General features: G+C 55.5%; 5 protein-coding genes across 5 annotated transcripts; 3 read left to right on the top strand and 2 right to left on the bottom strand.

Moving 5' to 3' along the window:
- Window positions 1–187: 187 nt before the first annotated feature.
- On the bottom strand, window positions 188–1,780 carry PHACADRAFT_130044 (uncharacterized protein; the record flags this gene model as incomplete). The annotated part of the gene is made up of 2 exons (XM_007400862.1): window positions 1,500–1,780; window positions 188–1,441 (listed from the first exon to the last, which is right to left on the bottom strand). Coding segments are annotated over exons 1-2 (1,452 nt in total), but the record flags the coding sequence as incomplete, so codon positions are not given.
- A 216-nt stretch (window positions 1,781–1,996) lies between these two features.
- PHACADRAFT_264034 (uncharacterized protein) lies at window positions 1,997–4,520 on the top strand. Its single transcript, XM_007400861.1, has 6 exons — window positions 1,997–2,088; window positions 2,159–2,368; window positions 2,424–2,489; window positions 2,549–2,671; window positions 2,723–4,010; window positions 4,061–4,520. Exons 1-6 carry the CDS (start codon window positions 2,047–2,049, stop codon window positions 4,414–4,416), a joined length of 2,085 nt encoding a protein of 694 aa, XP_007400923.1. The 5' UTR covers window positions 1,997–2,046; the 3' UTR covers window positions 4,417–4,520.
- A 140-nt stretch (window positions 4,521–4,660) lies between these two features.
- On the top strand, window positions 4,661–7,318 carry PHACADRAFT_152814 (uncharacterized protein). Its single transcript, XM_007400860.1, has 7 exons — window positions 4,661–4,792; window positions 4,860–4,973; window positions 5,026–5,151; window positions 5,198–5,241; window positions 5,293–5,356; window positions 5,411–5,645; window positions 5,706–7,318. Exons 1-7 carry the CDS (start codon window positions 4,698–4,700, stop codon window positions 5,928–5,930), a joined length of 903 nt encoding a protein of 300 aa, XP_007400922.1. The 5' UTR covers window positions 4,661–4,697; the 3' UTR covers window positions 5,931–7,318.
- A 515-nt stretch (window positions 7,319–7,833) lies between these two features.
- PHACADRAFT_188192 (uncharacterized protein) lies at window positions 7,834–8,750 on the bottom strand (the record flags this gene model as incomplete). Its single annotated transcript, XM_007400859.1, has 4 exons — window positions 8,685–8,750; window positions 8,531–8,626; window positions 8,227–8,472; window positions 7,834–7,933 (listed from the first exon to the last, which is right to left on the bottom strand). Coding segments are annotated over exons 1-4 (456 nt in total), but the record flags the coding sequence as incomplete, so codon positions are not given.
- Window positions 8,751–9,426: 676 nt separating this feature from the next.
- On the top strand, window positions 9,427–12,098 carry PHACADRAFT_188191 (uncharacterized protein; the record flags this gene model as incomplete). The annotated part of the gene is made up of 9 exons (XM_007400858.1): window positions 9,427–9,743; window positions 9,798–9,914; window positions 9,972–10,050; window positions 10,103–10,259; window positions 10,319–10,697; window positions 10,756–10,938; window positions 10,990–11,130; window positions 11,188–11,658; window positions 11,790–12,098. 9 exons carry the CDS (start codon window positions 9,427–9,429, stop codon window positions 11,992–11,994), a joined length of 2,049 nt encoding a protein of 682 aa, XP_007400920.1. The 3' UTR covers window positions 11,995–12,098.
- Between the last annotated feature and the right edge of the window lie 412 nt (window positions 12,099–12,510).

Here is a 12,510-nt window from a genome sequence, read left to right as displayed (position 1 = left end):
TGAAATCTAAGAAAACGTATTACAACAACGCTATTCTAAGTTATCAGTATCAGTCATGCCCTAAGTCTAGTAAAAATCTATGGATCCATCAAAACTCTTTCGCGAACGGCACAGCAAGCCTTCATGCTCACTGCCCGTCCGCAAACCCATCGGTTGTGCCTCTGCGGTTCTCCACTTCGACTGAGTGGTCTTTGAATACGACCTGCACCTCAAGCGACAACGGCCGCTCGGCAGACGTGCACTCGATCTCGCGCACGCAGGGGAAGATATCCACTACGCTGCGGACAAAGGACCCAATGTCCTCTTCCGCAGGGGAAGTGCCGACGAACAGCCTCTCGAGGGTCTTCTGGCGGACGACGGATGTCTTATCCCCGGAGCGCGGGACGGCGGCGGTCTTGCAGCTGGAGACGTCAAGGGGAATCGTCAGAGTGCGCAGCGATGGGCAGCGCTTCGCGAGGGAGCGCAGGGCTTCCACGGTGACCTTCGGGACCCAGTTCTCCGCGTGTTCCTGCACGTCGGGAAGGGAGCCAAGGTTCAGATGCTCCAGGCGCGGCCACCAGCCGGCCATCTGGTCTATATCTTCATCAGTGAAGTCAGGAAGGAGCATCGCGTCTATGGTGAGGCGGTGGAGGGCGCGCAGCTTGCTGAGGGGCTGCAGGGTGTCTAATGCGAAACGGGTATCTGAGCTATCGGATTGGTCTAACATTATCTCCTCTGGGTCGAGGATCTGGTCTAGAGTAAGTTCTACGAGGGTATCGGCGGCCTTGACGGCGATAAGTGTAAAGGTGGGTTGCCAAGCGGAGGGACCTTGAGCAGGCTCCTCGGTCTCGAGGTAGAGCGACGTCAATGTACTAGGCGGGAGGACTTCGAGGATGGCGCAGATGAGTGAGCGCTGTGCGCGGATGCGCAGACTCCGAAGAGAAGCGAAAGGTTGGGAGACGTGTCGCGAGACGGCTTCCGAAAAGTCTCCGGCGTCGACGTGGCTGGCGTGCACGTAGATATCTTGGAGATTACTCAAGGATCCCAGTGCTGCCAGGGTGCGTGTGTTCAAGGTATTGCCTGCCAGTAACACGAGGGAGCGCAGCGATTGGAATGATGACATGATGTCGTTAAATGCCGTGGAGATGAGACCCTTGACGCGAAGAAAACGTAGTGACGTCTGAAGAGAAGGATTATTCTGAAGTACAGTAGACAGGCTATCGCTTGTGCGGATGGGAGATACAGCATCCCTAGTTCGTGTGCGTCGAAGATCTATCTCGAGCTCTTCCAAGGAAGAACACAAGAGATAGTCTGAAGGGATGGAGCAGCCGTGATCTTTGAGGATTATAGACTTGAGATTTGGTAGGGGCGCGTGGTCTCCACGAACCATCGGAAGTCGAGGTGCACGGCTGAAGAGAATGTGCTTCACTCTAGTAGCATAAAGATCGAACTCTTCGACGGACTGAAATGCCTCAGGTGTTGGATTAAGCACATCGAATGAGAGACAAAACCTGACGCACCTTTCCATCGGCCAAACGTTCGAGGGGATCCACACTATCCAGCTTCCGCCAAAGCCGATCCAAAGCCGGGTCCTTCCACGCTTTACAGCATCGCGCGAGTTGAGCGAGTGTCCGACGGTACTGGGGAGCAGGCCAGTCTGCACAGTGTTCCAAGACTACTTGAATAATTTCATCGATTAGAAGAGCGGAATGCATCATCAAGGTAGCGAGAATGAGGGAAAATGAAGGAAAGACCGAGAGGTGGCCGGTAGGGCGGTGGTGGAACGCCGCAGACTACCGCGCAGGTTGGGGAACCAGCCATCATGTTTTTTGTACACAGCGCGCGCTCATTGGTCCGGGGGAAATGGCGCATCAAAATGGCGCATCAATTTCGCGCATATTCTCACACCTTTGATTAGCTTTGATATCATGCGTGCGTAAAACTGGAACCGCTGGAATGTTGCTCTGAATGTTCTACGCCCATTTTGAAGACGAGCCATCGATGGGGAGCGGCTTGCGGTGAACCTCGACGACTTGCGGTTGCTCTCTCTCGATCGCAACAGTCAGGATGGCTACCTCCTCGCCCTCGCGTACGGAACGTGTCAGACGGGTGAGCAGCAGTTGTGTTTACCATCTAGGCTCCAAATTTATCCCTTGGTTAACGACCTACGATTTGTCAGCCCACTCTCAGGGTATCACGCCTGGATCCGTCATTCGGCAGCGACGACACTGCAGTGGACAGTGGTGTCACAGAGCACAATGAAGATGGATGGATAGATGAAGAAGCCGGTGATATCGAGCTACGACGGTCGCCCACCGCAACGAATCCACCATCAGGTCTACGGCCGAAATCTGGACATGCCGCCTCAGTAGTCAGCCGAGATTTCACGGTGCGTTTCTGTCTTTCGCGGGATTCTCGACAATCGCCTATCACAAGTATATCAGGAGCGAGGCCGTAAGCATTGCGATGTCTCAAGTCGCAGCAAAGGTTCGAGTAAGCGGGGGCGTGAGGTATGAGCCGTTATCTAAGGTTTATCTCCTTATTCATCGAATTGACATGCCGACGACAGGACCCTCGGGAGAAAAGCTCCAAGATTGCAACATGTTGGAAAAAATGCAAGAAAGTCCTGAGCAAGCACGACAAGTCGTTGATTGAAGGATGGAGGGAGGACGTCGATACTCTCCTTGTATTTGTAAGCAGCTCAGTTACAGTGTATACTGCCTTTTCCCTGACGTACACCCAGTCTGGTCTATTCTCTGCGGTTCTTACGGCCTTTGTCGTCGAATCGTACACCTTCTTGAAGCCTGACCCCGATGGCACTACGACGGACATCCTACGGGAAATGTTGGGTGAAGTGCGCAACATCCGTGCGGGAATAACGTCGCCTCCTGATTCGACGGCTGACTCCGAGTTCCCTTCCATCAACGACTTCCCTGCCAGCTTCGCCATACGCGTGAACGTCCTCTGGTTCACGAGTCTTGTCTTTGATCTTGCAGCGGCCACGATAGGCATTCTCGCCAAGCAATGGCTGCGAGATTACGTCCGTCACTCTGGCGGCTCGCCACGCGAGAAAGCAAGGATCCGTCAGCTGCGCCACAACGATTTCATGAAGTTCCACATGCACCAGGTTATCGCCTCCCTGCCCATTCTTCTTCAATGGTCCCTCGCCTTCTTCTTCATCGGCCTCGTTGACCTCCTGTGGAACCAAAACTTCATCGTCGCTGCAATTGTAACCTGCTTTGTCACGGCTTCACTTGCCTTCTTCGTTATTACGACCGTGCTTCCAGCGCTCCGGGCAGACTCTCCTCACCGCTCCCCCCAAGCGCTTGCGCTTTATCTCACCTTCGCGGCCACCGTTCGCCTGCTGCTCTGGCTCATGGCAGGCAATTATAAGGTCGACCACCGCAACGCGCTACTCATACCACTTAACCTCAAAGAGACGTGGTGGCACCGTCGCTGGCGGCTCTTCAAGAGCTGGCTCGCCCAGTTGTTGCATGAGCGTGCACATTCCAATTGGCACGATAGGGAGCAGTACATCATGCGCGGTCAAGAAGTCGAGCTAGATTGTCAGATTCTTGCTGGCGCGGACGCCTTGTACATGGACAACAAGATCCTCGAGGAGGTCATCAGGCCCTGTGTCGAAGAGATACCTGCCCCCGCAGCCACCCGCTGCGTAACGCAGATCGTTATGCACAGGGCACATGGTACTCTCGATGGAAAGCCGTTCTGGAAGCCCTCGAACGCTGCCGACGAAGGCATAGTTATCCTAGCGCACTTGACACTCGATGTACTCACTCGACTAGACGAAGCCAATGAACAGGACGCGATCAAGCTGCTCGACATTCTGAAGCGACTGTGCATTGCCATACGCTTTGAAGACGACCATCCCGTGTCGACGGACCTGTACGAGCGAGTGTACGGGACAGTTTCGCGGCTGTTGTCGATCAGCGATGCCGTGGGGAAAGACGGCTTTCATTTTCTGTACACTCTTCTCTCTCGCGCCAACGTTTCCGTCCGGATAGACACTACAGGTGAGCTCAACGGCCTCAACTCAGTGACTCCTGCTGAGCTGCCGGCATAGTCATCGCGAACATCGTCAATTTCGCCACCAGTACACGCGACGTCTTGCAAGACTCCGACACCTACTTCAGCGCATGCGTTATCGCACTTCACTTTGCCGCAAACTTGCCATCTGAAGGTCGGCATGAGTCATGGGCGCATCTTCAAACGTTGCTGCAGGAGATGGAGGAATACGTTCGGGTAACGCAGGCCCTACCTAGTCCGGGTCTACTCCACGCTATCAACATATACACGGAAAGAGATTCATCGCCGATGATGATGCATGTCAAGCACAAGTTCGAGCAGCTCTCCGAAATGGTTGCCTCGATCGTCAACAACATCGCTGCATCTGCAAACTCGATCTCGGAATCCGCGTAGTAGGGAAAGGCGGCCAGCTGCTGGACGTACCCCCGGCGGTGCCGAGGCTCGTCATGCTTCAGCTTTACCTGTTCGCCGTATCTCGTTATTTAATACATTTCACCGCACGCTATGCCCACTGCACCGTTCACGAGGTCTGCCGTAATGGGCTCCCACCGTTCTGCTGGGCGCTTCCCGGTTGTCTCCGGTAAAGTTATTTTGCAGCCTTGGCTAGCTCTCGACTTGCTCTCTCCCACCACTACTCCGCGCTTGCGATTGTCGCTCGCGTTCGTGCTCACGAGATGGCCAGTATCGTGGCGACTGTCCGCAAAAAGATCCATGATATCTTCGGTGCTGACGCGTTCTATTGGGCCGATCGTGCCTATGTTGTAGACTGGTAAGAGCCTTGTGGAGCACCTGCCTACGCTGTGTCTCAACATGCTTCGCGAATTCATATCCACCAGGGTAGTGATGTGTATGACTTGGCTAATGGCATGGTACATAAAGGAGCTACCTCCATTCGAGAGGGAGGTTGATCCGAACGATCCTGTGATAAACCACAAACACCATAAGAACACGTACGAATTCCTCGCACAGTACGCTGCACTCCCTCACACCTGCAGTTTCTAGGATAAGCGGTGATCTCAATATCATGGTCGCGGTACTTGTGCCTGCGGCGGTGGTTATTACCGTCGGCGTACTCAGAGTATCTGCCATAGAGATACACCACGGCCTGCTAAGTTTGCTAGCCGGAAGGTAGGCGGTCGTCATGAGTGGTAAGGCCTACCTGACTCCGCTCTAGCGGCTTCAACGAAGTAATAACGGAATTATTGAAGAACAGGGTGGGTAAGTGGACTGATGCGGCACTATTTCTATCGCGGCTCATAGGAACCACAGGGAGGCTTCGTCCTGATTTCTTGACCCGATGCCGCTGGAGCGATAGCGCCAGAGCTTGTACTGGGTAGGCGATGCTTATGGCGATGACGCGAACATTTCTTCTGATCATCTACGCCAGTAAAGCTAAGGATATCTCGGAGGGCCGACGGTCTTTTCCGTCGGGACATTCCTCGACAGCATTCGCTGGAATGGCGTTCCTGTCGCTATTCTTGGCCGGCCTGATGTGCACATGGTCTTTCGGACAGCCTGCACCTGCTCGGAGCCTTCTCAGCACCAGGCTAGGCCGACTGTGTGTCACATTGGCCCCTATTGCATATGCGACGTGGGTCGCCGTTTCCCGTCTAGAAGACTATGTAAGGCTGCCGTCTTGTCTGAGTAGACATCCTTGCCCATCTCATGCCAATTATTTCCAGAGACACCACAAGGAGGATGTAATAGTTGGAAGTCTTCTTGGGACATTTTCCGCTGCGGCTGCCTACCTCGTCTACTGGCCAAATCCGTTTACGCCTGATGCAAAACAGACCGTCCGAAATGTATCAAGAGCCCGAGTTGTGTATGGTCAAGACAGTACAAGAACGATGGATCGCGAATACGGATACGAATTAGCAGGAGTGGGCGAAGCTGAGCCACCAGTGTAGACGGAACATGATACCAGGTACTGCAGGAAATGCTGTCCATTCCGATTTTACTGCCCTATGATGTGTCTGCCTTGACGAACATCCAACCATCCCCAACCTTCTGCATCCGACCGCCCGTGCCTCCAGCGTTCCCATCATCCTCCGCCGAAAGCTGCTGAGTATTATATGATTCTTCTTCCTGCCAATCCGGATTCTCCTGCGGTATGCCGTACGCCGAGGGCGTATCATCGCCGCCGACCAGTGTCAACGCATCCGTGTTTTGGTCGAATCCTCTTCCTCGGCCCCTCGCTCCGTCGCGTCCGTTCCCGTGCCCATGCCCATGACCATGCCCATAGGAATCTCCATAACCTCTCCCCTTCCCTCTACCTCTTCCATGCCACCCCTCATTGTGATCTCCCCAACTCTGTTCCTGCCCACCCCATTGTCCGCTTTGCTGCATACTGTATTGGCCGCCCATGGGGTACGGGGCACCATTCATACTCGCAGTGAGCATTTGCACATACTGCCAGAGCTCCTCCTGCGACGGTAAATATCCGTTTGTTACATTCCAGGCCTTTCCCAGCGCTTCCCATGACACAGGAGCGGACATATCGAAAGTGGTCCAATCGAATGTGTCGAGTCCGCCGCTTACGCCCGGCTGGGCGGCACTGTCCACGGTAGGGATGGGAGCCCCAGCAGTCGGGGGCATAGCCCGGGCGGGGAGACCGCCTGGCGCAGGGTTAGTTGTAGATAGTGTAGGTATCGGAGCCGGCTCGGCTGGCGGAGGGGATAATTCGGAGGCGTGCTGCTCGGCCTCAGGCGCTGAAGTGGCCGCGTCAGGAGATGAGGGTCTGATGTCTCGCCCGAACTCGTCTTTTCCGGCAATGCCGGCGGCGGCGGGAGGCGAGAGATGCATAGGACTGCGTGCGCGATCGTGCGGCGGGCTGTGTGGCCGGTTTCCGTTCCTGGCCGCAGGGCTGCGTGACCGATTTTGTGGGTTCCTGCCCTGAGGTGCATCCCATCTGTTCTCCCTACTCCTGTTTAGGTGCTGGTCGCGTTCGCCGGGACGCCCGCGACCACGACCTCTGAAGCCGCCTCTGGGGCCGCCCCTGAAGTCGCCTCTGTAGGGCTCGCTTCTGTGATCACCTCTCGGGTCGTTTCTGTAACCGTCTCTCGGGGGGCCTCTGAAGTCGCCCCTTGGGTCACGACGATAGTCTCTACCACGCTGCTGCTGCTGAGGGCCGTTTGTGTACTTGTGGTCATATTGCGTCTCTCTAGGTGCAGCGAAACCGTTACTTTCATCTCGATAAGGATGGGACTGAGATGGACCTCCGTACGGAGGTGCTACAGGAACTGCATTCGCAGGAGCCGCTGACGGCACTAACGAAGGTACTGGAACGGGCTGCGAGGCAGGGACATTCCCCGCATTTGCCACCTGTGTCAACTGCTGAAAGAGGGCCAAATGTCTCGAATCTAGCTGGGGCGCCGCCGCGCCGAGGGCAGGCACAGAGACTGTGTGACCTACGGCGGTGTTTGGTGCTGTTTGTCTGGTCGGGCGTGAGCACACAGGGGAAACGGTCATCCAGACGTAGGCACTCACCCAGTCCCTGTGGCAGCAACGACCTGACTGAGCATCGCGAGTAGCTGTGACTGCACGGCGTTGGTCGACGGCGGCGGCGCGACGGGTGGTGTTGTGGAGGCGGGAGGCGCAACCCCTTGTGGCACTGATGTCGCTGGTGTAGCCGCATGGGCGCGCGGGACTGCAGAAGCTATGCCCGAGGGTGATTGTTCTTTGGTGGGCTCTGAACGCAGACAAGATTACATTTCAGTTCACATCTCACATTCAGACCCTCGATGGGGGAAACAAGTGGAATTGCACGGATGGAGGGATACTTAGCGAACAATGTTAGAACATGATAAGCACCTTTTTCTGCCTCTGCAAACAGCTTCTGCAACCGCGACAATACATCGGACGGGAATGTGTGGCCTTTGACCCAGATGTCCAGGACTTTCTTCGTCTTTTCCTGTAGTAGTAAGAAGGGAACGACATTGTTAGAACCTTTGACATGACTATGGACTAGAAAGTACAGCGAGCCTGCATAAATCACGTGACAAGACGCGCTCTGAGGCATTCGTGAAGCGCAGGGATCAAACAGTTCATCCGCAGACATGCTGCTTTGAGCTGTGCGGTCAGTATAAGATAGCAGCTAAGGTCTCGTACGTCCATGGGGCTACGCAGGCCCATGTGGGTGGGCTTGCACGCATTCAATCTTGTCCAGAGAACGCAGTCAGTACGAAGAATGAAATGCAAGCTAACCTTTGCTTCCAGATGGTCCGTTCTGAGCATGTCCTTGAAAAGGCCATCAAGGACCCCCTCGATCTTTAGAAGGAAAGTGGCACAGTTGCCCGGCTCCGTGTTTAAGTCACCGGTCAGACTGTGCTTGTTCGCGTAGCTGCGCGCTGCACGCGCAAGCGCATCGAAAGTGTACAGGCTGTTTATCTTCGATGCCGGCGACAACGACTTGTGCGTTCGATACAAGATGGACACCAACTGCGTGTCGCTCTAACGGGGCCGCACAAGAGTCAGTAAGCATTACAGCGCGAAGACTCAGACGACACACCTTCATCGTTTTCATCGCAATCTCAGTCAACTCCTTCATCTTCGACGCTGACAGTCGTTTGGCACGGACCACCTCCTTAAGTGTGCTCTCGAATGCCTGCATGCGCCGTTGGTCGTCAGCTCTGGCACCTGGCGCATCGGTAAGTCATGCTTACCTCAGTCGACGCCATCTTGCATCGGTATTCCTCGATTAAAAGTTTTTAAACAAGGGGCCTTACAAAGGGAAACCCGGAGACGGTGAACGCAGTGAAGGGAGGAGGAGTGTTTGGCGCTATTTGCCTGTTGGGCCTGTGCGTTTAGAGCTGTCCAGAAAAGGCAAATCTCCGTCGTTCTCAGCTGGAGGGTCGTACTGCGTACTCCGAGTAAACTAACGTCACCATGCGTTACAAAAGCCTTCCTGAAAATGCTGGCAAACAGTGGCCCAGGCTCTGGAGATGTGCCTACGACTTTTTGCTAGATGCTGCGAAGTGCGGGGATTCATCAGGCAGCGATGGAATGCATGCTAGGGTCATCATGGCAATTGCTCCTGTGCTTGCTGTCAGCATCTAGGGTCGCGAGTAACACGGTCACGCCAGGAATATGCAGTTTACTCCGAGAACGCTAGTTACATACTTTTCTGTGGGGTGCTGGCGTTCCGCCTTTCGGAAGGGGAATGCATCATGCATCAACACAACTCTCCACCGGATTCATTCGCACAGGTTCTGGAGGAGCAGACCTTTGGCGACCTTAAGCCTGCGGATGAATATTTGATGAATCCTTGATGTTCTCCATTCCCCCATATCATGTGGCTGCTATAGTGTCAAAGCCTAATAGGCGGAAGCGCTCTCGATACCTCTGTCTTAAAAGCCTGAGTCGGACCTTGAGGATGGCTATCGCTCCTTGAGCCAGAGACTCACGATGGACTCCGAGGAGAGTTATGACAAGGCCGCCGACTCTGGCCAGCCTCCCGCATATTCCTCAGCCCGAGCTCCAGCTACTGCCGACCAGCCTCCGCCCGCGTACCAACCGCCTGCTGCCTACACCGTAGGGACACAGAAGTTGACGAGCCCTCTGGTCCAGATACAGGAATTGAAGGCACATCTCTGTCTTCTGCGTGCTCTCAAAAACCTGAGGACGGTCGTCGAAGACGGCAAGATTGCAGAATGGCCCACAGTCGTGCACACATGGACTCCGCCGCAGCGCTGGGCCTGGTTTGTTGGACTTGCAGTTGACAGGTGTGTCTATGCTCACTTCGTTAGCTACGCGAATGGCTGATTCGCGTCGTATAGGTTCCAGAGCTGGGTTCAAGCCATGACAGCTTACAGCTCGCTAGACACCTGGGTAGAACGAGAGATGCCGCCAATTGACGTGCTGATGGTGTGGCATGCCTACACACTTAACCCAACGTAAGCCTTGGTGTTTACTAATCTTCTTGTCTGCTGGTCTGAGCCAGCTGCCCTTAGGTGGTATGCTGAGGACACTACCCGCATTCTTATATTGCGCTCGCTTAGGGCGATCAAAGACCGCCTCCTGACTTCTATCGTGAGTACAAGTTCCGCTTAGAGCCCTACAACAGCTGACATGTACACCCCAGGTTAAAGTAGGAGACATCAGTACCTATGAGCCTTCTCCAGAGAGAAGGGATTCATGGCTCAAGCAATACGGTACTCCATTCGACCCGATCGCGGCCGCGGCCGTGATGGCTGAGCGCATTGTCGTCTGCCCGAGCTGTGTCGCGGAGTATGCTGCGCGTATGCACACTGTCTATTCTACATTACATCTTCCTTTCAGCTGACTCTTCGGGTTGTAGCCTTCGTCACCCAGGATGGCACGGGGTACCTGCAATCCAAGTTCATCTCGAAATGCCCATCCTGTGGCTTCGCAGCAACGAAAGAGAGTCTTGCTGTCTTGAAATATGCGCGCGACGTCACTCTCGACCCGCGTAGTACTAACGATGTACAGCGCTACGGATATGGCGTGTACATGGCGGGCACGCTCCGGACGATAACGCAGCCGACTGCCGACAGTGTCGCGGCCCTTCTGAAGGCGAAGCTGCACATCGTGTTCAAGCCGCCTGAGGGCGCGGCATCCAAGGATGAGTGGGCCAAGGCGATCACGACCAAGGTCGGATACAGTATGGAGAACCTTCAGAAGCAGCAAGCCGCCGTGTTCGCCAACGGCATGCGGAGGTCGGTCTTTGGGATGGCAATAAGAGATCGAGTACATGCTCAATGCTTGTTGGTTCAGGTCGAAGAGGGTGATGAGTGCATACATCGATGATCGTCCGTTCTCTGTAGAGCTTGTCGGTGCAGTCATCCGGCAATGCTCCTTCATCGACAAGATGACTGGGTTTGGTTGGACAGAATCAGGGGCATTTGACGGGCCTGAGGACGAGGTAGTGCTACAGCATGCTATCGCCAGATATCACGCGTGAGTGCTCCCGCAGTTGATACTATACATTGCTGATGGCGAGTTAATTAGTTTCCTCGACTTGATGTCATCTTCTCCGGGATCGTTCTTCGTGCCCACCTTGGACATCGACCTCGCCTGGCACACGCACCAGATGAAGGCTGAGCTCTATCAGAACGATTGCATTCAGCTTATTCAGCGTTTCGTTGACCAGTGAGTCCGCCTTCGTACCACTCGTCGAACCCTCGCATAACGTGCGCTTTTTGGCAGCGACGACCGCGTCGAGGAGAATCACCTGGCGACGTCCTTCGACATCACTTGCCGCGCGTGGCAGCAACGGTTCCAGGTTCCGTACACGCACTGCGGGTGCCCGTTGCCAGGGGACACACTTGGGCAGCGGCTGGCGCGGCTGAAGCACCGACTGAGCCTGAGCTCGTCCGCACCGGCCGCGCTCATGCCGCCGCGGCGCGCGGACGCACTCGGCGCGACGCACGCGAGCGAACACAACATGGTCTCGGTCGCACCGCTCGGCGAGGACCACGCGGCGGTCGCAGGCCAGAAACGTAGGGTCCGCGAGGAGAAGGTCCAGCGCCGGCGGCAGCGCGACGAGAAGCTGGTGCGGGACGGCAAGATGAACCCCGCGGCGGTGCGGCCGGCGTACGACGGCCACCAGATCGCGTTCCTCTATCCCGTGCCGTTCTATGCGCCGCCGGTCATCGGCTGCGTCGCCTCTGCGGCCGGGTGCGGCGGTTTCGGTGGTTTCGGTGGCATCGGGCCCACTGGGGGCGGCGGCATGGCGGGATGTGCAGTCGTGAGTTTACGTTCATTGGTACAGCAGACGATACTCATTGATAATTGACGGGTTCTTGTAGGGTGCCGGATCTTGTGGCGGAGGAGGTTGTGGCGGTGGTTGTGGCGGAGGAGGAGGTTGTGGCGGGGGCGGAGGTTGTGGAGGTGGAGCTAGTGCCGGGTGTGGAGGAGGCGGAGGCGGGGGCGGAGGGTGTGGTGGAGGGGGCGGAGGAGGAGGGTGCGGTGGCGGAGGAGGAGGCGGCGGGGGTTGCTAATGGCGTTCCTTGACAGTTCGGCTTCGCAGGGCTCACTCCGTATGCTTTATCCCAGAGGTTGCTTGTACAAGTATAATGTAATAATACGATGCACAGACTTGAAGCTTGCAAATCCGGCCCATTGCATCGATGATTTAGACAATACCTGGTACTTCAAGCAGGTATGGGGCTGTGAGCACGTCGAGTAGGAAGGTACGTGCCACAGTCGTGGTAAAGGCATATGCATCTAATAGCGTCCGGAGTCCACTTTTACCGGAGCAAAGTACATCATTTGTTCATGCGCAAATCTTTGTACGATTGTCCGCAAATGCGGCGTAAACCTTAAGTGCGACCGTACCGGAACGCGCGGAGAAAAGTACAAATCGATTTCGTCGCAAACTGCGGAGGTTGACTTGGACGGGCAACAGCTGACAGCAGCGGGTCACGATTCAGGCCGTGGAGTCCGGCTCACGTCGGATGCAGCAGGTTGGTGTTCGTCGAGCACTGCCAAGGTGGAGAGCCAGGCTGTTCAAACATATCCACCTGTGTC

This window comes from Phanerochaete carnosa (assembly GCF_000300595.1).
Source record: "Phanerochaete carnosa HHB-10118-sp unplaced genomic scaffold PHACAscaffold_11, whole genome shotgun sequence".
Classification (NCBI taxonomy): Eukaryota; Fungi; Basidiomycota; class Agaricomycetes; order Polyporales; family Phanerochaetaceae; genus Phanerochaete; species Phanerochaete carnosa.
This window is presented reverse-complemented; position numbering and strand designations above follow the sequence as displayed.